Genomic DNA, 27,272 nt, shown 5'->3' on the forward strand with positions numbered 1-27,272 from the left:
AAGATATATATAGTCCCCAAAGTTTCAATGTGTTGTCATTCCAGATCAGAAATAATGAAGAATACCGCTACGGATGCTTACAGTTAGTTGTATATAAAATTTGATTGCATAAGGTTGAAAATAGTTAAACAACGTGATAGTTCTTTAGTGTTTAAAAAAATATTTTGTAATATCGGTTGATAGTACGTCAAAAGAGAGACAACTTTTCTCTTTCGGTTATGACACAATATATATATACATGTATATATGTATATATCAGATTCATAGGTTTTACACAATAACGAATTTTGAGATATTTGCTTGAGACTTTGTGTCTGCATCGTTCCTATCATATATAATTCATCAATAAAATTCCTCGCCACACCAAAAAAATCAGACATATAGTGTTTTTTGGTTTATTATGAAAACCTTTGTATTTGGTTAAATGTCACTCATTTTGAAATTATTGAGAAACTTAATATGCATCACTCGAACACGATCAAAAGAGGGACGAAAGATACCAAAGGGACAGTCAAACTCATAAATCTAAAACAAACTGACAACGACATGGCTAAAAATGAAAAAGACAAACAATAGTACACATGACACAACATAGAAAACCAAAGAATAAACAACACGAACCCCACCAAAATATAGTGGTGATTTCAGGTGCTCCGGAAGGGTTGCTTATGTGATATCAAATTTGGTCTAGTTTTTAGTTAAGTCTAATTCGGTAGGTCACATTCATGAAAGGAAAGGGGATTGTAGTTACGACGTAAGGAGCATATCCTATATCATTTGTGAAACAGTTATTCCATAACGGTCAACCAACTCGTGATGGCGTTCGTAAAATTTACGAAGAGATGATTTCAACATCACCAGTTGAAACTCTTGGTTTAAAAACTTCCTTGTGAGCAGCAACCCTCTATCAAGAAAATCATGATAGGAAATGCAAGCACGGGAATATCGTATTAGTTGGGAGATATATTCCCCGTATGCAGATTAACTACTAGACTAACGATAATTTGGTCGTTTAATTTCCCAAAATTTGACAAATTAGATACTTTGACCCTTTGACAAAATTATTGAAAAATTAAGATTAAATTGAACCACACAATGTAAAATATAAAAAAAGAAGATGTGGCATGATTGCCAATGATTAAGTTAAACAAGTTAGACTTATTCTTACATGTCGTAATACACTACACAATACACATTGTCATGATAATATGTTACTACACCTGTATACAGATAGAATAATATGTCTCACGCCATTTTATTTCAAAGGAATGAATTATTGAGGATGTATTCTTGTACATTTCAGTCTCGTTGAAATCTCTAGCTCTGGAATATGTTCCAAAACATGTTTAACAAATGGAAACTATCGATGAGTTTGAGGAATATCAGAATCAGACTTAATACTGTGAAAAAAAATGTGTATTTTCAGACAGAAGTGTGTTTTTATTCGATATAAAATGTCACATTGTATATAACCAACCATAGTGGGAGATATTTTGGACGTAATTGTGCAAATCGTGATACAAGCATGACATTTTGTATAAAGGTTGCCTAAATAATAATTGAAAACAATCAGGTGCTGGCCATCAAAAATTTCTATTTTTTCAAGATGGCCACTGATCATTTTGCAAATGGCGTCATATCCAATTGGCTACATTTCGTAAATCCTTGAAAGCTGTGTTATTGGCAAAACGTAAATTACAGTAACTACACTACGACAAAACAACACATAAATGACAACAAATAGTGACTTCCGGTTCCAAAATGACGGCAACAATTTTGAAAAATTATTTTTTTAATGATTTCCATCAACTTAACAAGTGATATCACATTTTTTTCTAAGTTTACATGCCTAGTTTTGTTAGATAGACTAGTTGGTTATCTAATAATAATCTGACAGTAGCCAATACAAAAACTCTTACAGGGGAAGGACAGAACGGCAGCATTTACAGTTGTCAACACAGCTGGATTTTTTGCCTTCGCATTTCAAAAGTACCTGACAGGCAGATGTAATGGCAGCAGAAGAAGTCATTTTTGGTTTCCAACTATCATCATTTTTTTCTTTCATCCAACCCCAGTGTTCATGACATGATACATGTACCTGCCGAATACATAAATCTGGATGTGCCCAAACTTGTCCTCTTAGATATGCTTTTCCTTGGATGTGCTCCGAGAAAAAAACTCTTGTAGGCGGAACTGCATCACAATTCCGCTGCTTCCTGGGTAACAATTTACATCGCGCCTCATTAACAGCAAATATTGATGTTGTTCTGTCATACATAATGCAAACAGATGCTTCTATGATGTCCATGTATGTTTCTTTACACCTAGCAAAGAAGAAAAAAACATTCCTTACATCTGGAAATACTGCCCATGTCATTCAAACTGACCTATTCCCTTTCCCACGAAAATCCGATAAAGTATCACATCCACTGAATGCATGAACGAAAGGAATAGTAGCTATACGAGGACCAAACTCATTTTATATGTCACGAACAGGAAGGAAGCCGAACATGGACAATCATTCGTGTAGCTGCTTCTCCATGATTACAAGGGGTAGCTGTACAATATCCTTATTAGTCTCTAAAGAAGCAATTATGTTGGCAAGAAACTTGACAAATTTAGTTTCGTTGTAATCTTCACAGAGAAAACTACTCCAGTCCCCTGGTGTTCTACCAGAACCAACATCTTTCTGTCTAGCACAAGAACCTTGTCTTGTCACATCTAGCCTTTAAATTATTCATTTGATAAACACTAAATACAGTTTACAGTTTTATTTTATGGGCTAATAGGAAACTGTTCTTTTTGACCTGGTTATAGAAACAGGTTTTCCTCCGTTTTGCGTTTGCTTTAAACGATCTTCGTATTGTTTGCCTTTGATCTTTTTAAAGAAATCCTCTTTTTTTTGTAGAGTGTTCATTAAAGGGTTCATATGTTGTAGAATGCCTTAAACCATTAGATATTTCAAATTCATCTAATAGTTTACTGACTTCTGGTCCAGCTACCGTTCATATGTCTAAAAGGGATCTTCGGTTAAACCTATGACAACAACATTGCCTTTCACAATGTCATTATTCTGGGTTTTTTTGCCTGATCAATTGTGCTATTAGAAACATATTTGCTTTTCTTACGTACAGTGAAATTATCATTTGCAAAATCAATTGCCACCTGTGGGTGATGTTAGAGAGGGAAACCATATCTTGGAGAAGGTCGGTAACGATCGAGAATAATTTACACGATCAAGACCTAGATAAATACGGCATCCTGCTTTATATGGACAAAATCTGACCCATGAAATGAGCATTCTACCAAATTCACAAGAAGTTCTTATTTTATAATTGAACACCAGGAATTAAACTGTGGTGTAGATTACTGTATTTCCTTACGACAGTCTATCAAATGTTTGAACGTCACAGAGTCATGACATGATTATAATTTCTGTGTTTAGCTTTCTTAAGCTGATATATACATTTCAAGCAAAACACATACAGTTATCTGATGCGTGTGTCTAGTCCTAAATACATTTGAACATACATACATTGCGTTCTAGGTGTTGTAATATTGGTTTTAGTGAGGACACTTGTCCATTCACTATTACGTATTATATCTCCCAGAATTTTATAACAAGTCATTTTAATGTGCAATCCACCTCACATGACGATACACTTATCCTCTCCGTACAAATCAGGCCATTTCAACTGAATGGTCATTACCAAAAGTGGCTGATCTGCCGTTGTTATTGATGTTTATCCCGTATTAACCTCATGTTCGCCTTATCCATCGAATACCTGATCATTGCAACTGAATGAGCATGTTTTTAAACAGTGGCATCATTGATGTTACACTCACTTGAACAGCACTATAAGAGCCTCGATTTTTAGAGTAATAAGATAAACTATACGATTTATACCAGTGTGCCCTGGTATTGCATAAAAATCGTTCTTTATGTCTATAAATAGTTTGCGCAAAATTGTTTAATCATGTGTATCATAACATTGAAAAATATTTTCAAACCAAATCATAAGATCATTGAAAATCCCGAAACACTTATTTTATAGTAAAAGGTTCAAACGTTTTTATTTTATGATTTTTTTTTTACATTAACGCGCATGCGCAAACCTTGTATACATGGTATATGTCAAATATTCATTTCTAGTAATTTTTTCACGTGTAAGGAAGGTAGCTACCAAACTTGATAGCTGTTTTTCACTTAAAGAAGGTAAAAGAAAAGTTTTCCAGAAAAAAATCAGTATTTTCAAACTGTAAAAACAGCTATTTTAAAAAAAAAGGCCGTGGCCATCTTGAAAAAAATATTTTTTTTAATGGCCAGCAGTATATAATAATGATGCTTTGTGGTATTTTCATGCTTGTATCATCATTTGCACAATTCCCTCGATTTTGCCTGCTAATATCTCCCACTACCAAGTCAGTCTCATTATCCAAAATGTTGTGAAAATGAAAGAGGGATACAAAAAATGATTTTACCAGATACAAATGTACATGAATATCCTATTTTATTTTATTTTCGTTTCATGCGTGTGTTTACAATCATATGAAATAAAGAAGTTTCAATTATATGCTTTTGTAATAAAAAAAAAACACAGTTCCAAATTTGACAACATGGTAAATTAGACCCGAAAAATCATCAACATTTTATAAAAATTTTCTATACATGTTTTAGCAATACCTACATACACCTATAGTTTTTCAGATTGGTCTACCTCATCTTGTGAAATTTGTGAAAAGATTGAGTACTTTCAACTAGCTGGTGCAAACAAAGAAGGGCACCACCATATTATTTTTTAAACTTTATTTCTAGAAACTGTTGGCTCCTCTCAGATTTGAACATCCTTATACGTAGAATTGTAAGGTGTATGCATTCATCTAATACAACATGTATAACACTAATTCAATAAGTTTTTACAGGTTTTGAATAATTTTATTGCATAACATTGTTTCGAAACTGTTCAAATTTTACTCTGTTTGTATATATTGGTTTATATTCGTTTCGATTGTAACTATTTCATTATTCATTCATTTAAATGCCAAATTATCTCAATAAATCATATTTAAGCTCGATTATTTTTAAAATGTGAAAGGATAAGTTGTATGACTGTCAATCAGACAAATATCAACACAAGTCTTCCAAGTGCTAATATTTACATTCTAATAAGCGTTTCAATGTTTGCATTATTCAGCATAGAAGGTTTATACCAGTGTAGGAGCCTATAATTCAGTGGTTGTCGTTTGTTTATGTGTTATATATTTGTTTTTCGTTAATTTGTTTACATAAATAAGGCCGTTAGTTTTCTCGTTTGAATTGTTTTACATTGTCTAATCGGGGCCTTTTATAACTGACTATATGCGGTATGGGCTTTTGCTAATCGTTGAAGGCCGTACGGTGACCTATAATTGTTAATGTTTGTGTCATTTTGGTCTTTTGTGGATAATTGTCTCATTGGCAATCATATCACACCTTCTTTTTTATATTTATATTAACTAGTTTATACGGTTTTAAATAAATAAGATACAAGAAGATGTAGTGTGATTGTCAATGAGACAACTCTTCTTCCAAGTCACAAATTGTAAAAGTTACCCATTATAGGTCAAAGTACGATCTTCAACACATAGCCGTGACGTGTTCCATAAAGCAAGCTATAAAGGGTCCCAACATTGACATAAGTAAAACAAGCTCTGTTATTTGTAAGATTTGCTAAAAACATCCTCATGAGGTTCCTAGATTGATTGTAATGTTTATGGCCGACAATACATTAATTCATTAAACAATATAAATGAATCTTTTTTGGTAACAACAGTTTAAATGGATTTTTTTTTCTTGTGCAGAAATCAGATATGGAATTGCCAGTGTTATATAAAAACAATCTGGTATGTTATAGAGTGTTTTCAGTGTCTTTCTGAAGTGTTTGAGATTGGTGATTGAAAAAGAAATCAGAAGTTTTCGAAAAATATATGTCCTCTTCTAAGTCATACTTTGTAGTTTTAAAGTTGCGTGCCAACAACAAATGAATCTTGCTTTTTGAAATGATTTTTGTTTTTCTTAAGTTTATCAAGTTGACCAAGGTTAGATGGTCTCGATGCTTACAAATACGTTAAATTTCTCCATATTCTATAAATAAGTCTTTCAAAAATGTTGAGCCTATAACTCAGTGATTGTTGTTTGTATGTTATGTCATACGAGTGAATGATAGATTGTTTTGTCATCAATCAGGCCGTAAGGCTTTTAGTTCGATTTTTTCAGAACGGTTTAATTTCAACGCATGTATAGCTAATCATTTTGTGTGGGTTGAGTTCATTGTTGAAGACCATACGGTTCTATATACCACATTGTTTAGACTCATGTAGATCGTTGTCTCATCTAAATCATAACCTATGTTTTATTGTTTAATAATAGCATCAACAGTAAAATTAAGAATGTAAATGGGGAATGTGTCAAAGAGACAACAACCCGACCAAATAGAAAAACAACAGCAGAAGGTCACCAAAAGGTCTTTAATGGAGCGAGAAATTCCCGCAACCGGAGGCGTCCTTCATCTGGCCCCTAACCAAATATATACTAGTTCAGTGATAATGAACGCCATACTAATTTCCAAATTGTAAACAAGAAACTAAAATTAAAATAATACAAGACTAACAAAGGCCAGAGGCTCCTGACTTGGGACAGGCGCAAAAATGCGGCGGGGTTAAACATGTTTGTGAGATCTCAACCCTCCCCCTATACCTCTAACCAATGTAGACTGTACTAATTTTACTGCAGAATAGACGTGTTTCATCAGTTGTCTCTCCTCAGTGTCAGAGGAGAAAACAAAGAAAAGCCCAAACATTATAAAATCAACACATGTGTAACCACATGCAGATTAAGAATCAGATTTGTTGATGGAGAAGATGCGGAGATGCATTTTTTTAAATTTTTTTATTGAACTGATTTTTAAGATATAAATGACATGAATGACGTCTTCAAAACAGCTATGTCAAACATACGTTAGCAGTCAGATTATAATGTTGGTAAAAAAAGAGTGTAGTTTTCATAATAAACAGATCAAGCTAAAAACATGTGATAATCATTTTTTTTTTCGAAGTAACGGCATTTAACATATATACTCATATAGCTTGTAAAACAGGTTTGATCTAAATATATATAGGAAAAAAATTGTCAAAAACATTACAAAACTGGTAATATAATAAGATCTGAGTTATCTGAAAGTTGTACAGAAAATGGCCAACTACACATACACTTGTTTAAAATTTTACAGTACAGAAGGAAATTTGATGAATGAAACATTTCCTGAATGTGTTTTAATTGATCATAAGGCCAAATATTCCTTTTAGATTTGGCGTGTCCTTGATTAAATCCAAATCGCATCATATTTTCCTGGACGACGTGTCAGCCAGTTATAAGCTTCTTTTTCTAATAGTTGACATTCAAGTGGTAAATTCTCTGGAAAAACACTGTCTATAATAGATAGTTGTACCATTTGAAAATGAATTAAAGTGTTGAAATATTGTATATAAGCTTTGAAATGACATGGTTGGTCACATATTTTGGTTACTGTCTCCTGATGCAATATTCGTGACTTTGGAAACCTTGTGTTTACTGACGGAGTATGCGATAGTTGATTGTGTAATTCCTACATTCCTTGATCACTCGTGATTTCGATTGAAATATTTAAACGTCTTATCCTTTCGTCAGTTTAAACAATTTTGTTTCTGTTACAAGTTGTTTTAGAAATTTATCTGTTTCTGCATATCGATTAAATCAATTACAACTTTTGAAATACTTTTTTTGCAGACGTTAAGTTTAATGGATTTATAACCCACTTTTTATCAATTGTATAGCATTGTACATTAGATTACACGTACGTAGAAATATAATACGCATTTCAGTCAGACTAATCAGCAGTTGCAGTAAGCATGTGTCCATTATGCTTCATTTCTAAAAGAAAGGATATACATATAGTAAGCTTTGTTCATTGCTGAAGGCCGTAAAGTGACCTAATTTCTGTGTCATTTTAGTCTCTTGTTGAAAGTTATCTTATTGACAATCACACAACCTATTCTTTTATAAATACTGTTACGAATACAAATTGCGATAACGGTTGTTGTCTTTGTACAATGATATGCTTTAATGATTTATATATGTATTTCACAAATTATTAATTGGTTGCATTTCTGTTACTTTGTATGATTTAAAAAGTAAAATCACAAAAATACTGAACTTAGCGGACAATCAATTCGAAAAGTCCATAATCACATGGCAAAATCAAACAACAAAACGCATCAAAACGAATGGACAAGAACTGTCATATTACTGACTTGGTACAGGCATTTTCAAAATTAGAAAATGGTGGATTAAACCTGGTTTTATAGCGCGAACCCCCTCACTTTAACGACATGTTTAGTGAAAAGAAAAGATTCCGGCAAACAAATTTACAAAAATCATTCATAAAATTAAATATTCCTCGAATACGTCTACTTTCTGTCTGTATTGTTTTGCTCTTCTACTCAAATACAATTTTTGATTAAGGGACACTGTCTACTTAATACAGAATTGACCATTGTATGCTTTTAAAATTAAAGTAAGTGTTTAACTGAGCTGATGAGGTTGTTAACTATACATATAGTGATATTTACCTACCTTGTAATACTATAAAAAAAAATACTCTGATAACGTTTCGATAGGTTGGCGTTGTCATCTATACAATACCAATAATGAGTAAGGTACGTCCTAAAAAATAAACACAAGCATTGCAAGCAATATTTATTTAAATGCATCGATTTATATTCAAAATAGTTAATGCACTGACCTGAACATTTCCAACATGAACAAAATACATAAAGATATTATTTTAGTTTCAAATGAAATGTAGAGAGGTGCATTTTTCCAATTTATTATTATCATAAAGAATAATATACTATCGGAATATTTTCCCTATTACACACATGTATATGTATGCACTAAAAATATCTCAGACAACGACGTACTTGTGCAATCGTCATAGTTTATTTAAAAACACCTACGGAATATGCAACTGTCAGCTTATTTGCTAAAATAATAAACTCTACACGTTATGCTTACCTTTTGATCTACAATTTCAGTGTAGTTTACATTTCAGTACCATGCTTCAACCTGTAAAATGATTAAAGTTAATATATATGATAATTAGTACATGTACACATGCTTTCGGGAATTTCTCGTTACATTGAAGATCTGTTTGTGACCTTCTGCTGTTGTGTTTTCTATGGTCGGGCTGTTGGTTCTTTGATACATTCCTCATTTCCATTCTCAATTATATTTTCTAATATTTGTCATGCCTATTGCAAAATGTTATGTTTGGATGTTCTTTATTTTATGACTAAATACATATGAGTTATAGCCTTTGTCAACGTATTTTATCCTTACAAGATAATGCATTATATTCATTCTATTAATTATTACTGATAATCAGTGATACTTTAAAGTGTAATTGAAGACACATGCACATTAGTTTGTATATAGATGATTTGTATCCAGCGTTTGGCCGTATTCCATAATGATTGCAGATCGTGTCAATAAATCACATCAAACAATACAGACAGATTCGAACACTATTTACCTATAACATATACATTGATAAAGTAAGTGTGCAGTTGGTACGAAAAAACTGTCTACACGTCATCAAAGGATTGAAAATATCCATGAACCTACATTAAATGAATCAAAGTTGCGTTACCAATATCATTAAAACAACAAAATTTCAGACCGCTCGCATATTGATATGTTCTTGCTCAGTGATGCACTGCAACACGCGGAATTAAATAGAACAATAATGTATTTAATGTATAATGTTGTATGTTTGAATATGTCATAGTTTATAAAAACAATTTAAAAAGAAAATATATGTTTTAACTGCACGTACTCGTGGTCATATTCACTTTTTTTTTTAACATATATAAACAAAGCATCAAGTTTAAACACAAGAAACTAAATATTAGAGAACAAACAACAGAAAAATGTGTTATAAATGATAACAACTTCCTTGTTTCAATTGTCACTAAAACTGTTAGACACATACATAACAGTTGTTCTTCTGTACGTGACTAGCTTTGTACCAAGTGCAAAATAATATATGTCTTTAAAAAAATGTACAACGTTGTCTATATACGGATAATAATAGGGAAGAGTATGTTATTGATTTTTTTTAAATTAAAAACTTGAGTTAATAGTACTTACCGCTTGTCTGTGTCGTAATTTTATAAATAACAATTTCAGTTGGAAAAAATAAAGTTACATAAATATTATAAATATTTTCATCAGTTATATTGTTAACAATAATATAAGATACATCCCATTTTTTAATGAAATTATCAAAAATAGTATATAGATGGGCGAGACCGAAAAATCATATTAAAAACATGCTTAGTTTTAAGTTTTTTTTTTTTTCTGTGTAGTTTTCTATCGTTTGTTTGTCTTTTTCGTTATAATCCATGGCGTCGTAAAAGAGGTGCAAATCTAAGTAAGTTTATTTTTGATCTATGAGTTTGAATGTCCATCTGTAATCTTTCGTCCCATTTTTTAAGGAAAAAAACAAGCCAATACTAAAACATTGTATCAGTGAAATTGATATAACAATATAGAATAAAAATGTATATTTAACTTTCATAATAAAAACCTTGTAGCAGCAGTTTAATTATAACGCATTGAAGCCAATTTTAAGGTGAAACAAAGCATGCACATCTGGTTAATGATGTAACAAAGCATATGTATACTAAGTAAAACGCTTACTATAAACAATTTAGAAGCAAGACATGATTAGAAATAAACAACATAAATACACATAGGACAATAATACAATATAAACAGTCTCTAAACATATACAAACAAAATATAATGTTATGACAAATTTGCAATATTAACTTTAATACTAATTGTAAGTACTTGTTTTTTTTAGTTTCTTAACTGAACACAAACGAATTTAATCTTTCTTGTAGTTTTCAATGTCTTGTTTAATGTTTTAGTGTTTTCATTGACGTTTTGTTCCCCATTTAATAAAGACATTATCAACAAAAATAAGTAGTTCGTGCTGTTTGTATTATTGAAATTCAATCAGAATGTGCAATTAATATCAACACTGATTTTTTTCACGACTATGTTTCAGTTATTGCGAAAAAAAAATGTAATTTTCGCATATGAATACGATTTTGGTGTCTATCGCATTACGTCCAATTACATTGTTGGTATTCATCCTTAAATGTCGAATAGTTCATGATATAATTTAGCAAACACTATCATTTGATATGTCTAAACTGTTTTGCATCACGATTTAATATGATATTGTAAAGAAATGGTTCAAATTTGGGACGTATGATATCATTATTTCTGACTATAAATGTTTATTAACATACCTGATTGATTAAACACAAATATACTGTGAATAGAACTGCTATCGTTATACAGAACAGTCGGCGTGGATCCTGATGTTTTAGATAGCATTAACAACTGAGTGTAATTGACATAATATATGTAACTACCGACGACATGGATAGCATAGTAGTATCTTTGAACATGTGTTGAAAGTATTGTTTTAACATCAGAGCCATCGTCTTTACAGGATTTCATGTCACCATCATAATTAATCCAGTACAGTCTGTTCTCTTTAGTGTCTACAATGAGTTAAAACATGGAGTGGATAAACCATCATTCATTCGTACAAATGTAATATATGTACTTATGTTACTTATCAATCTGGTAAACGTAAACAATTCAATGCAATAAATGTTAACAAATTATATCACGATTTGTTCCTTCAACGTGTAGGTACATGTAGAAACAACTTAATCAGTATGTCGAATTTTTTTAACACTAATCTGTGAACAACAAATGACAAAACAATGACAATTACTACAAAGCTAACTAGTAACAGCATACCTATATCCATGCAATTAACAGGTGAGGATATGAAGTTAGTGATCGTTCGCCTTTCAGATAGATCAAATCTAGACTTCAATATTCCTGTATTCCGTTCAACTATATACATCCACCTGTATGACGAATCAAAACGTAAAGTTCCTGGTTCAATTTGTGTTTAAGCATGAACGTAATGTTGTAATAAACATTCATTAGAGAAGCATATAATGCTATATATAAGGAGTATGATACATAAAACATGTGTTACATTAGATAATGGTGAATAGTACTATAAACCGACAGGTAAATATAAATTGTGCATATTGAGTTGACTTGAAAAAAGGATTGGTATATAACAACACAAACTTAAAAACGAGTATACTGAAGGAACTTATAAATTGCAATCGAACACTTTCTTTAAGTCAAAGATCGATTTTCAATGCTTCATTTTCAAAAAAGTGACACTTTCCTATAAAAAAAAGCATTCAATTTAACAAACGACTTGCACAGAACGAGTTTGCTAGTGTTAACTTCCGAACAACACAACAGCCCAACTTAGCCTAATTTATCATGTATAAGTCATCATGACTGTTTTTTTCTTTATAAATCAGTCGACCCTTTATTAAAATGAATATGTATACTTTCAATATGATAAGACCCCTCTCTAATCATTTTAATGCATAAAAGACATGAACGATGTCCGAATTTTAATAACGTATAACACATTCATGGATAAGGAGATATGGGATGAACATATATTTAGATTAGATATGAACGACTCCCTTTAAACAAAAGGTATTTATAATGGGATCCAAGATAAGGTATCTGCAAGTTTTATGTTGATACACCAATATCAATGCATTTGTTTTAAGAAAACAAATTCGTAATGATAATATTGTGATTGAATGTGTTCTTTTATATTCAGGATATTGAACGGCATGTATCACACACTAAGATGTGTATGCAATACTACTAATAACAGAGAAACTTGTAGTGCTTTAACATCTCTAGTGCAATCAATATATTGTTTGAACTATAGTTCATGCAACACGACAGGCCCCCAACCACCATATCCCTCCCCACGTTAGGTAGGCGTTTGGAGTACATTATTTCCATATCCTGGATTCACAGTGACTATTGAGCTTGGTTTTGACAATCAACGTGACATGCGAGCTTAATTTAAAAAAAAACAGGTTTCTCAAATGACAATTTTCCTTAAAGAAAAACGACCAAAATGTCGGACAGTAGTAAACAAAAGGATTAACCTTGTTAAAAACACACCATGATTTTTTGGCGAAGGCAGGTACAATCTAAGATATCAACCTCCTAATATATAGTATATGTTTTGGGGAAATCAATGTCGTAATTGCATTATATTAACAACAAACACACCATTATGGAAGTATTTGTTTGAAGCAGATCGTACTGCATGTCAAATATTTAAATTATAAAAAAAAACTTCAATTTGAAACATATAATTTAAGGCAAATGTCCATGACATGTCGTGGTACCCATTATTATATGTCAGTGCATCCGAATATGTGACCTAGTTTTATGTGTACTCTTTGTGCCAAGTTATTGTCTCAAACAAATACAGATAGTTTATGCAAACTCAAAATATATTTTATCAGAAAGTAAAGTTGTAAAGGTTTACTATATCAATTGGAATACAAAACTATAGAAAATTGAATTGAAAAATAAATTCAATTTTCTATAGTTTTGTATTCCAATTACAGCATAACCTGTTAAATTAAAAAAAAGCAAAACCTTATAAATGAGGGGAATGAAAATAAAAAAAAAACATATAAAAGGAAACTAAATCACACTGGCATATTTTACACGTTGATGACAACAAAGTTAACAAAACTAAAAACCTAAACCTGTCTTACAAAACCACATGTACTATATATCACATCTTAACTGTAGATCAAGTTGATGATGAACGAAAACAATTCTGCTACTGAAGATGCGCTTTGAAAATAATTTATCTTCAAATAGTATAGAGACTATAATGATTGATAATCTAAGATTGATACAAATGTCTTAGAGTTATTTTTTTAATTTTCAGTAACAGTTTAGACGGTAAATTTTCTTGTTAAGCAGATGCTAATATTGATTCATTGTATTTAATAGTTTTAATTAAGTTCTGGTTGATTATATGTTCATTCGATAAAGGATAGAAATCATGTGAAGCCTAATGGTGATGTCATATAGCCAACGAGTTGTATTACAATTTCTAGCATAACAGTAACAGTAACTTGAATCCTAATAACAAAACAAAGCCAATCATAACTAATTATAGATTGCAGTAAACAATTAAGTTCTACAAAGACGACAATGGTAGCCTAGCTGGTATAAAAATACATTTATAACAAAACATGAATGATAAAACACGTGTATTGTTCTGTTAACAAAATAAATTCATATTCGCTCAATTTCTTAAAAAAAAAAAAATGGAATACCTATTTGTTACATCAAGTCGTATTACCCAAGGCTCGATAAAAGTTGATAGCACAGTTACATTGCTTCCGTCTAGATTACATCTTGAGAGGTGGTTTATAAAAGAATCAATCCAGTAGAGATGATCATTAGCTGAATCAACAGCTATTCCTGTTGGATATGACAATGACTGGACAACTGTCTGTAGTGTTGTAGTATTTGAGGGATAAGCAAATCTATAAACATTATAAAAAGTAATTGACATTAAATAAGATTAATCCGGCCACGTTTCGCACCTGTCCCAAGACAAGAGCCTCTGGAATTTGTTATTCTTATATACTTTTTTTTTAGTTCATTTCTATTTTTTGTTAAGTCTTAAGTTCATTTTTGATAAACGTGAACGCATTTTTGTTTTGATGCGTTAAAGTCTCCTTCCGTGTGTATGATTTTCTCTCTGTTTTGAAGGCCCATTAATGGTTTTCGGCTGTTCTCTGCTCTTTAGTTGGGTTGTTGACTCTTTGACACAACCCCCATTGCAATTCTTAAGTTTCTTCTTAACTATGACGTGTTTACTGATCTTGTTATAAATACAAAACATCTCTACTGACTTATTCATAGAACACTCACAATAAATTGAATATGTTATATTATGAAAGCGACATAGTGTACGATACAATGACGAATTGATGTTGATGTTTTAGTTTAGACAGGTAACATGCAATTTTGCTTCAGATGTTAAGGTGTGTTTAGACATATATACCGAACACATCAATTAACGCTGCATTAAAGCTGAAAAATATTCAGTACTTGTTGAACACATACATCATAAACTTGTCGAGACTATGTATCGTATTGTTATCTATTGTTTTTTCTCAAAACCAACTTATGTAATCTTTATTTGTAAACTTAATCAAAACTATTTATGCAATTACAAGTTGTCATATTTCAGGACAACGTATTTAAAGTTATAATGTTTTCAGAAAATGTTATATTAGGATCTGCATGGACTACATACAGATTAGACTGTTAAGTTTCACATATGCTGAGTAAAGGATACAGTGATAGTATTTAGTAGTAGTAGTAAATTACTGGAATCGATTAAAATGTTTATTAAATCATTAAACACAGTCGCCAGTAATGTTAACAAAAATTAGCGGTATGCTTAAATTTGGTCTTACATTGTATTTATTAGATTTATAGAAATGAATGGAAATATCATATAGAAATGGGATATACTTAAATCAGATGATAAAAGGGGTATATATTTTCAGAATTATTAAAGAAACTAGTGGTAGTGGAAATAGAGGTATTTATGGTGGCGGAAGTAGTAGTAGTAGTAATATAAGAAGTAGTAGTAGTAGTAGTAGTAGAAGTAGTAGTAGTGATATAAGTAAAGTTAAGTTATAGGGCAAACACCAGATTTTGGGTTTCTTCAGAAAAATAGCAGCCAGAACACTATCCAATTAACAGCTTATTGAGAAATCAATTATTCAAACACATGTTTATTTGTCTTCACAGGAGGAAATCTTCTGATTACCAAAATATTTGAGACGACTGACCAGAAATGACCATAAGATTACTACGTATATTCAAAAATATTGTTCCACATGTAAATAGATAGTTATCAGAATAAAAAATTCTGACTTTTGAATTTGATCTATACATGACCCTCCCCCCCCCCCTTTTCATGATACAAATGTTGGCAAGGCAAACATTTGAAAACAGAGTATTTGTGTTCAGTATTTAATTGTTTTTTTCATTGATAAACTAGGCCAACCTAAACATCTTGTAAAAGTTTTAAAAGATTAGAAACATACGTTTAAAAGATATGGCAACTCAAATATGGCATCTTTTACATACTAGTATCGGCCAAAATTGGAAGTTTCTGAAATATGAGCATAGGGTTAAATTTCTTAAATGTTTAATAAATCAATCCTAAATTGACAATAGCATAGCTAATAATGATAGCTGGGGTGAATATTAGTTCAGTATTACCCCTTTCTTGTTAGTTTGTCCATCCAGATTGAAAATTTTGCCAGAACTTTAATAGGGGGTATCAGAATCAACCCCGGAAAGTGAATTGAAAAAAAATGTGTCGGTTTTTTCTCATAAAACTAAGCATTTGGAGTGCTATACCAGTCAGTTGTTCTTGCAATTTTTTTTTTAAATTTAACTGTTAGTTGTTTTGGTATTTTAGTTTAAATTACGCCCCACCCTCCAATTGGTTCATTAAATAAGAGAGAAATCTATTCAAAAAGTACATAATGGCCATATTTTTGTTCGTCTTTTGAAATAGGCCAGGCTTTTTGGCATGTGGATGAATCATCACATGGTTAAGTGTCTTGCATCATGATGACCTTTGTGTGACCTTCAAAAAAACTTCCATTTGTTTGTTTGTTTCACATTATTTTTGGGGCCCCTTATTATTATAGAGAATGGTTACTCTACTCAGTAATAATCTTGAATTTAGACGTGAGAAGAAATATTTTCACTTGTCTCTTGCAATAACACCACACTTTCTTTTTTATATTTATTTCAAAATTTCATTTGATAAAATAAAATAAATAACAAATTTTGCTATCCCTTCGAAATTTAAATTTGATAAAGCGAAAATAGCATGTTCTATTTATATCATATATGTGTACAGTTTCAACTATGATTCTAAAAATAGACTTTACTTTCCCTAAAATTGCGGACGGAATAGACACCCGTTAATTTTCTACACCTGTCAGGATAATGGTAGAAAAAAGATACTAGAAAGATATAGTGTTTTTTTATTCAGATGAATTAAAAAAGCAAAAATATGTGTCGTTTTTAGACTGAAACGAACGTTTTTTCTTCTTTTTGCCTTGTTCCGTGACATGTAAATGATGCACTGGTGGTTGATTATCCCTCTTGGTATCTTCTAACTTTTTACATGAATAAAAATCATGCAATAAAATATTCAATTGCACTTTATAAAATATGACAGCAATTATGAAATTATAAATTATTCGTAATTTTTTTTTACATTACTACATGTATTACTAAGGCCATATCATATTTCAATAAAAAATACATGTCTCGTTTATTTTTATTTTTATTGTGGAGTCCATTCAGTACTGATTTAATCAATTTGATGAGAAGATCTACGAACATAATCATTATGTAATTGTCCAGGGAATATTATTAATTCGGTTAAAATTTCATTGTCGCAGGGAGCTACAAAATGTACCATTTGAGAGTGGAGTAGAAGGGGTCCTGATCCCGAAATCCGATTAAAAACACAAAATCCCGAGGTCCCGAATTTAAATAAATTTAAATCCCGACATCCGGAAATTCGAAAAAAAAATTTCCAGATCATGAAAAGGTCAATCCCTCAATTCTGACCTTAAACACTCGATTCGGAAGTCCTGATAAACGTCCTATCCACCCTAATGTGAGGAGGGGTAAAAAACGAAGACAGTTATGGTCTTTCCTCTTTCTGTTTCACTCATTTCTAATGTCCTGGTTTTCTTTTGGTAAATTTATTTCACTTTGAAATTCCCAATTATGTCTCATTGAAGATTCATTTATGGAAAATGAGTTACTTTAAATGAATTAAATGATTAAATGAATAACAAAGGGTGTACAACTGGTCTTAGCAATAATGTAAATATTCTGATCATGATCTTTTAAAAGCTTGCATATTGTACATAATTTTAAAACGTAGCAATGAATCAGACTATGAGTCAGAGTTATTTTTTCTTATGTGTTCTGTACCCCCTTAAGTGTATAACTTAATCTACAATATAAATATGAATAATGCATTACTGATTTTGTAAAATAATATTCTTTTGTATACTGGAATACCTTGAGAAATTATCAAATTTAAAGTTCTTGTACTACAGGCACACTTCGAAAATGTTTTCTCTTAATAACGGTGTCAAAAAGTTTTGACATTTTTATAAGTTCCAGTTTTAAAATTTGGTATTTGTCAAGCCTGCAAATAAAGTGACAAAATCTAGACATAACAATGCTTCTATGGGGATCAGATTTATATAAGTTCTTCTTGTTTCCAAATCCCTACATTTCTAGCATTACGTTATTGCAACTAGTGCACTTTAGAAAATTAAATACAGTTTTGAAATTACACTAATCCTTCTCTAGTGGTGTCACATCATTTAAATTCATTCTTTAGTTATTTTCTTTTTTAAGTGCGGCGATATCATTTTGTCTGGATTTTATTTGAACTGTTCTGTATTTTGCTGAAGGTTAGAACTATTTTTGTTTAATAAATATTTAGATACAGTCTTGGGTTTAAGTTAATTGATTTTTATTACATTAAATATTTCACCTTCATAAATTTAGATAACAGAATTTAACGAAACGCTGAATCCCAATAACTAAGAGGAGGAAAAACAACACGTTGAGCAGCAATTAAAGGCCCTAAAGAATAGAGGTTGTTACAATGAAGAGGCATGGAACGTAAATAATGGTTATAAAAGGCACTATCAGACCTCCAAAAACCAGCTGAAATGATTTCCGACATAGAGGAGGAATTAAAAATGTTCCAAGAAGAGGCTAAAGCTCTAACTTCATGTGCTTTAACTTGATGTTTAACTAAAACTTCAGAAGAAGCAGACTTATAAGCCAAAATGATAGTATTGCAAATCCAGGTAAAAATGGTTTTAGCTGAAATGTCAGAAATTCCTTTTTAAATAGGAATGAACAACCTAGAAGAACCAGCAGATCTTAATTTAGCTGAAGAAGCTAGGTAAACAAGCAAGGCTCTCACTGGACACAAAACCTGATTATCCGCCGTGGGAGGTAACGCAGGAATAGTAATTAAACCAGAACCTTTATCAGGTAACTGGTTCTTTGCTAAAAAAGATGGATCAGTGAGAAGAGTAACTGAAGACTTATCAGCCGCAAAGCGGAGACAAGACTCAGAAATTGACAAAGCATGAATCTCACTCCTTCTGCGACCCGTAGCCAAAGCTATCAGAAAACAACATTTATAAGATAAAAATTTCAAGGAGACTGAATGTAAAGGTTCAAAAGGTGGGAACTGAAACACCTTCAAAACTAAACCTAAGTCCCAAGAAGGAACCAAACGCCTTTGACGAGGTCTATTAAGGCAAAAGTTTTTTATCAACAAAGACAAAAACTCATTGTCACCAAAATCAGAGCCTCCTGAAAGTGATATTGTTCTGGCTATGGCAGATCTATATCCCTTTATAGTAGAAGGAGAATAACCCTCTTCTTCAAAAAGATGAAGGAAAAAATGCGCTAACTGTTGGACAGTAACTGTGATAGGATCAATCTGTTTCGACAGACACCAAGTACAGAAAATTTACCATTTGGAGTCATACACTGCTCCTGTAGATTGTCTGACTGATCCTGAGATACGCTTGGTTGCTCCCTCAGAAAAGCCTCCCTTTCTGAGGGAATTCCTGACAGTAACCAAGCGTGCAGATGGAAAGATGAATAGGAGGATTGACCTCCTCCAACACACCCTTCTGTATAAGAATGTTCACTTCGTCTTGTAACAACTGATTCTTTTGAGAATCCTTTGTCACTGACAGATTGATTGGAACAGGAGAAAGAGGAGGCTGTTCCAGAAACTGAAGTACCAATCCCCTCCGTAAAATCGAACGTACCCACTTGTCTGAAGTTATCAGAGCCCATTGATCTAGAAAGTTGGACAGCCTGCACCCCACTGGAAGAAGAGGAAGAGGAGAAGTATAGTTTTCCTCTTCCAGTGGGGAATGATTAAACGGAGGGGACAACACATCACTTACCCTGCTTCTTTCCCTTAACAACTTTAGCTTTCTTCCCACTAGGATAGTTGGGACGAGAAAAAGCTGGTCTCTTCGTAGGCTGTGAATTTGAAGAAGAAGAAGAGGTAGAAGCCTTGGGTTGATGAGAAGAAGAAGGATTGTTAACCTAAGTGGTCTTGACAAATCTTTTCCCATCAGTGACCTTTACATCCACCTTGACCACAGGAGGGGCCTTATTCAACTCCTCCTGTAACTTCTCTAAGGAAACAGAGAACAACTTGTCCTTAGAACTGACAAGTCTCTGCTGAAGCGCTTCAGAGACAGTTTATTTATCAAGAATCTCCTGTCTCTTAGCAAGAGTAAAGTTGGCCACAGTACCAAGACGAATTGAGACATTCCAAGACTCTTGTCTACCTGAAGCAGCATAGACCTCAAGTCTGAAAATTCCTCCCCTTTGTCATTTTAAAGAGACCCAGATGCTGACAAAAAGTGCGCAGCTGTCTCAAGAACAAAAGTCAAACACCTCAGATTATTCTCTGACTTGACAAAAGAAGCTTCAGAAAGTCTGAGGCCATCCAAAGGTTTCGAACCAAGTAAACTAGAAAAAGCCCTGTCACAATTAGGAGCCGACATACCCAAGGAAGATCCATGGATCTCAAAGTCCTTAGATCTACATCTCCCTGGGTAAGAGGCAGGTCCGAAACCAGAGAACTTACTACCACCAGTTTTGCTAGTGTTAGCAAGATTCTCAGCCAGAGAAGAGTTTACAAAAGACAAAGCAGTTGTAAAGTGCCCCGACTCTTGAAAAGAATAATACCCCTTAGACTCTGGCTTGACTATACCTGAGCAAGCCATGAAATCCGAAAGAGTAGAAGAAACCCTAGGTGGAGACGACATGGGCATATTTGACATATCCCTGCGAATCGAGTAGACCAGACTCCTAAGGCAATCAGAATTGCCCGAAGAAGGCTCCTTAGGAATGAAAGCATCTCCCTCTGAGCTTACTACACTGTCAACATCTGAAATACCACCTTGGTCATCCAAGAAGTTACCCTCTTGACTTCTAGGAGCCAAAGACACCGAGTCGTCTTCCAACAACTGTCTAGGAGGTCTGACAGGGTCCTGTACAGGATCCTGAGACAGACCCCTAGACTCCATCAGATCAAGCCTGTTACCAAACTCCATAAACTTAGCATTCACAGTAGCTTGAATCTTGTGTATGGACGTGGTAAGACTCCTCATCTCATCCTTAAAAGAGGATGACTCTGAAGAGGGTCTACCACCAAACCCCTGACCAAACCAAACTGATTGAGCCGAATACGGGTCAAAGGGCTGGGGATAAGGCGGCAAGTTGGGCATACCCATAGACATGGGAGGGTAGGCAAAATTCATGGTCCATCTAGTCCTGGAAAAGGGGTCACTCCTGATGCCAGCTGGTAGAGTTTCCTGCCTGCTTGTCGTGCAAGACACAGGAGACGTTGGTATCTGTACAGGCCCAGTAACGGTGTGTGATACCCCGCTAGGCCTAGATAGCCTCAACTGACTGGCACCGGGAGTGAACGGCAAAGTCCTGACAGGAACAGAATCTGAGTCCTGTTCCATACCAACACCTGAAACACCTGGAAATTCCAAACTTCTATCCCAAAAGTCATCAGAATGGGTGGCCGAACGCCAAGGGGACAACAAATTACTGTTGGAAGTGTGTATTTGACTGTCACTTACCCCTTGGGTAGCCGAAGCTGGAATTTTATCCATAATATTCAGATAAAATTATGATAAATTATCTAAATATACTTATAATAAACAATATCAAATATCAAATATCAATTTAAATTTCTATATATATATAATAAACAACTTGTTTGCAAAAAAAAATGTTTCCTCCTCCACAAAAGCGTGCAGCATGCGTTGCTGAACCGGAAAAAATGATGAATGTTTAGGAAGCACATGTGTCAGGTGGGAGAGGTTGTCACGGGTTCATGGTTCTTTTTCTGGCTGGTTTCCGGTTGAATAATGCAGCGAGTGGACTGATATCTAAATTTATGAAGGTAAGGTATTTAATGTAATAAAAATGGTGGTTTTACCGAATTGCATGCGATAATGACTTTTATATGTTTAGACATATTCATCCTGCAATAAAACCGCATAAAGCATGGACAATTGCGAAACAGTTTCCCGAACTTCGTGTCTCCGCCAAGTATTTATTGACTTATGTTCTATAGTACGTTATGAAGATGAACATTTAATTTGCGACAAATGTGGAAAGTTCTTTTTGAATATCGCTGAACACTTACTGGTATCCTGTGATTTTATACAAGACAAAAGAGATGATCTATGGCAAGACATTATTAACATTAATCCCATTCAGTTCAGTGTTTTTTATGGACAGTCTTTCGGCACATGAATTCACAACAACAATTCTCTCTTGCAATACGTCATATGAATTAGAAAATGATGAATTAACTTTTTTCTCTAAGACTTGTGTTCGTCACGTTGAAAAGATCTGCAGATATTTCTACAATCGATAGAAGATGTGTCCGTTATCAATATTATAGACAGTGCTCATTTTTTTTTTCTTTCTCATATTAACTTTAAACAGTGACTTTGATTCTTTGTTTTTTTGTAATTTTCTGATTTACATATTTTCATGTACACCAAATCTCTATAATAGAGGAAATAAAGTTATATATATTGTGCTTTGGTATATTTAGAATCCGTAATAAACCTTAATTATCTGGAAAATGAGATAATGAATTATCTAACGGTATTTTTTTATATAAATTATCTGCAAAATGAGATAATGAATTATCTGACGGTATTTTTTATATAAATTATCTGCAAAATGAGATAATGAATTATCTGGAATTGAGATAATGAATTATCTGACGGTATCTGGCAAACGATTGTCGTCCAATTATAACACTCGTTATATTGTTTTTTGGTATATTTAAACTTAAATTATCTGGAAAATGAGATAATAAATTATCTGAAATCAGATAATTAATTATCTGGAGATAAATTAGGATTATCTAAAAATCGTTCAGATAATCCTAGATTTTCTTAATATTCTAAAATAAACCGGGATTTTCTCCAGATAATGAACTTTATGTATTTTCTGAGATAAACTAGGATTTTTTCAAATTTGAATTAAGCTGAGATAATCTTAGTTTATCTGAGATAAACCGGGATAATCTCAGATAAACCTAGTTTATCTGAGATCATCTAAGATTATTTAATAAAAGTGGTTCAGGCGTGCCATACATTCCACCGTTGTCACTTTCACCTGACATACAAATCACATATTGTTATTACGGCCCGTTATTTCCACCTGGACACAGGCCTTATATAATATATATATTACGTAATAATAGCGGATAGTAAATTCAGTAGAATATAACATGTATCATCGCACTGACTTCTTAAATGTATTTTGAACTGACAATTGTAAATAGTATTTTTAGTTATTTTAAAACTAAGAATGAAAATCGGGAATGTGTCAAAGAGATAACAACCCGAAAAGAACAATTGACAGCCGAAGGCCACCAGTTATATTTGGTAATGTTTTAGTTTCGAATAAGGCAAAAGCCATTGTATTTTCAGAAAATCTCTAAACGGATAATGAGAGTTTAGTGACCTTGACTTGCTAACAGCCCTAGCACTGTCTCTAAACATTGTCGAATTTAAGAGCCTGTATCAATTAAGGGATATGCTACCTAGCTTTTGGTGTTTACAAAAATATACATTTCAGAACCAAATTGTGGCTTCTTTATATTTATACCAAAATTGAGTTCAAAACAGTATTTTGTCGAAGAGAACTATTACCCAAAGTGCAACATGCGAGAAGAAGTTTCATTTCCCTTATTGTTTTTAGTGGTGTGACTAATCTTTCGAGATTACGTCACGGAAATATATCTTAAATGAAAAGGTGCAACTGGGTGCATCCCTCAAAAACAAATTTAAAAAAATCTAAATATATAAAATGACGGATATTCGTCAATCAGACAGCAATCCAAGAATAAGAGGTTTACGCATACATGTACCCCGCGCTGGTATCAACTTACTGAGTTGTGAGTAAAATTCAATATACATGTAGGACTGTGAAACGGGAAATACACGAAAGATTTGTTTTTATACGTACGATTGAGTAGCATTCCCTAAATACATACGGGTCCACAAACTATTCTTATGATTATATAATGGTAAATGAGGATCTCATTAGAGGAACAAATTAAGTAACGATACATGTAGAAGCAAGAATAATTTCCATTTGCAAAACATCAAATAGGAACGCAGCAACTTGAACTATAACATCCATAGGCAATAACACTATAGTAAATGCTTTATATACTGACATTGAAACAAATATACTGCTCATAATAATTGCACATATGTAGACTTTAATTAAGATATCCCGCGTTTTATAAAACATCGCACTCCATTGCACCAAAGTCTGCTGGTCTGCTCCAAAGTTAGCTGAGCTATTATTTCATTATTCAACCCAATGTAACGCAAAACAAATAATACCGTTTTGAGCTATAAAACAAAGGCAACCCTTTATACTAGTCAAAAATTGCTTGGTCTTGATAGATGCATACGAAACTTCAATTAATTGTTTGTATTTTATTATATCCGATAGAAAAGAACAAAAATTGGATAAAAACTACCGATTTTTCTATGAAACAAAATTTATCCTTATTGGAGTCTTTGTCATATGGATTCATAAAGGACAAAAAAATCTCCTCAGTAACAGAACAAAAAACACCCCATCGTAAAAAAAAACACGGGTGCGTCTAAAGGAGTCCTTAGTGCACTAAGAACTTATAACATGCCACTAAGGACTAGATGGGATTCTGTTACATGTAATTTCTTTTCATATTATGGTATATTTCGATATTTAATGCATACATTTCAAATTTTATAGAAAAGTAATAATAAATAAACAAGATATTCAACATTATCAAGACACGCGCCTGTTTTTCTTTGATATGCCGAAAATCAATGAACCGTCTTACACGTGTCAAATTACACAACTGATTACACGGGAATCCTCCTATCTGATGTCTTAACGTTTAATCGACAAGATCGGTAAAATTGGATACTTATAAATGAATAATTCTTGGGAAAAAAATCAGAACGAAGAAGTATTTTCTCAAGTGTATTTTGAAATCATTTCAAGTAAATGATAAATTTGTCAACAGAGTAATAGATCTAATGTCGGTTTTTAAAAGACCGCATACAAATTTTGCGTTCGTATATTGGTATCACTTTGTCGTCGTCCGTCGTCAGCTTGACTTCTTCGTGGAGCGTTTTCACAAATTGTGGTATACTTTGTTGTTTCCAGTTAATCGCCATTTTGAATACGTGTTTTATAGATTTGCAAATGATACTTGTCCACACATGAACATGTTGAAGCTGGTTACGAGGTTTCAATACATATTCGTACAATAGTTCTTAAAGTTTTTGAAAATACATGTTAAAGTTTTGATAACAAGAAAAAGATGTGGTATGATTTGGGATGAGACAACTCATCGCAAAATATAAAATGACACAGAAGTTTTCACCATAAGTCACCCCACGGCCTTCAACAGTGAGTAATGAACGCACCACAGTAACTATTTCATAAATTATCTCATACAATATGTTAAACAGACAATTTGTTAAAAAAAAATCGTAAAGGTTCCGGGGAACCCAGTGTCTTGCCTATTCTTTCTGTTAATCGCATGCTCAACAACAATGAGGAAATAAATCAATAAAATATTCTTGTTGATACTATCTTTTGATTGAAAAAAGTTTCTGTCCAAGTTTGGTAAAAACCCAGGACAATTTATGAATCTAATAATTTTTTTAAAACTTCCTGATACTATCTTATAATTATTAACAAGCTTCTGTCCAAGTTTTATAGAAATCCAGGATAGTTTAAGAAACGGTCATTACAATTTCAAAGACGCCGACGGGATGTAGGATCGCTTAGTCTCGCTTTTTCGACTAAAGTCGAAGACTCGACAAAAAACATACAAATCAGATTTCTTTTGACATACGGGCGCACTACGCTTTTTTATACGCCCGTCAACATTTTGACGGGACGTTTTATGGTATACAAATGTCCGGCGTCCGTCCGTCCGCATGTCGCACTGTAACTTGAGAACCGCTTATCCATTTCATGAAACTTAACATAGTTGTTTCTTATGATGTTTTTCGGAATTTACTCATATTTTTAGTGAAACCATTTGTATTTACACGCATCTTTGTTGGAATTAAAATAAAAACAAAACACTTATAAATATATATATTCCTTTTGTCTCCGTATATCTTACATAAACATTTTAACAAGCTGACCACACTCTTATTTATAAGTTGGCGCACATCACAGTCGTGCTCCTATGGCAAACAATTTTGTTGCAAAAGAAATAAAACAACAGCAAAATTATTTGTCCTTTTCATCATTTTAAATAAGAACAACACATTTAATTATAAATATTTGAAGCATAAATCTTTTCGATACAATTGTTTTAAATCACTTAAAATAAAATAGATCGTCATTGTTTAATCAGTTTCTATATATATATGTTATTTGGCACGTGCCAAACGGTTCATTGATTTTCGGCATATCAAAGAAAAACCGGCACGTGTCAAAATAATGTTGAATATTTCGTTTATTTATGATTATTTTCTGTAAAATTTGAAATTTATGCATTAAATATCAATCTCTAACATGATATATAAAAATAATACATATAACAGCACTCCTTCTAGTCCTTAGCAGCATTGTATAGTCAAAGTCTTAGTGCACTAAGGATTCCTTAGCAGTGTTTAGACGTACCGATAAAAAAAAACATCCGTCATTCTTTTATAGTCATATAAGGTTAACAACTAGTCTGTTTCCCGGCCGTTATTGAAATTCTTGACAATACCTTAATATAAATTATGTATGTTCCGAATGCATACTGAATGTTTTACGGAGGGGACCAACCTAGTCAGTAACAACGTACTATTGTAAATTATTTTTCGGATAATAATCTTTTAAACATACATTAAAAACGGTGTCATTGATAGGCAACCATGAACACAATAAAAAATGAATCCTTGAAAGTGTTCCATGTTTATTCCATTCAAGTAAAGACTTGTTATGATAATACCATATATTTAACTAATTTATAAAAAAAAAAAAAAAAAAAAAAAACAAGATTATATCT

The 27,272-nt window shown here is 32.6% G+C and overlaps 1 protein-coding gene across 1 annotated transcript in view; it reads right to left on the reverse strand.

Moving 5' to 3' along the window:
- Positions 1-2,518: 2,518 nt before the first annotated feature.
- Positions 2,519-27,272, reverse strand: part of LOC134684962 (low-density lipoprotein receptor-related protein 1-like) — a 44,259-nt gene continuing 19,505 nt past the window's right edge. The window contains exons 3-4 of the mRNA XM_063544285.1: positions 14,362-14,574; positions 2,519-2,726 (exon numbers count right to left, since the gene is read on the reverse strand). Coding sequence (XP_063400355.1) covers positions 2,519-2,726; positions 14,362-14,574 — 421 coding nt within the window. The remainder of the gene's footprint in view (positions 2,727-14,361; positions 14,575-27,272) is intronic.

The sequence above is a fragment of the Mytilus trossulus genome, chromosome 9 (genome assembly GCF_036588685.1).
Source record: "Mytilus trossulus isolate FHL-02 chromosome 9, PNRI_Mtr1.1.1.hap1, whole genome shotgun sequence".
Taxonomy (NCBI): Eukaryota; Metazoa; Mollusca; class Bivalvia; order Mytilida; family Mytilidae; genus Mytilus; species Mytilus trossulus.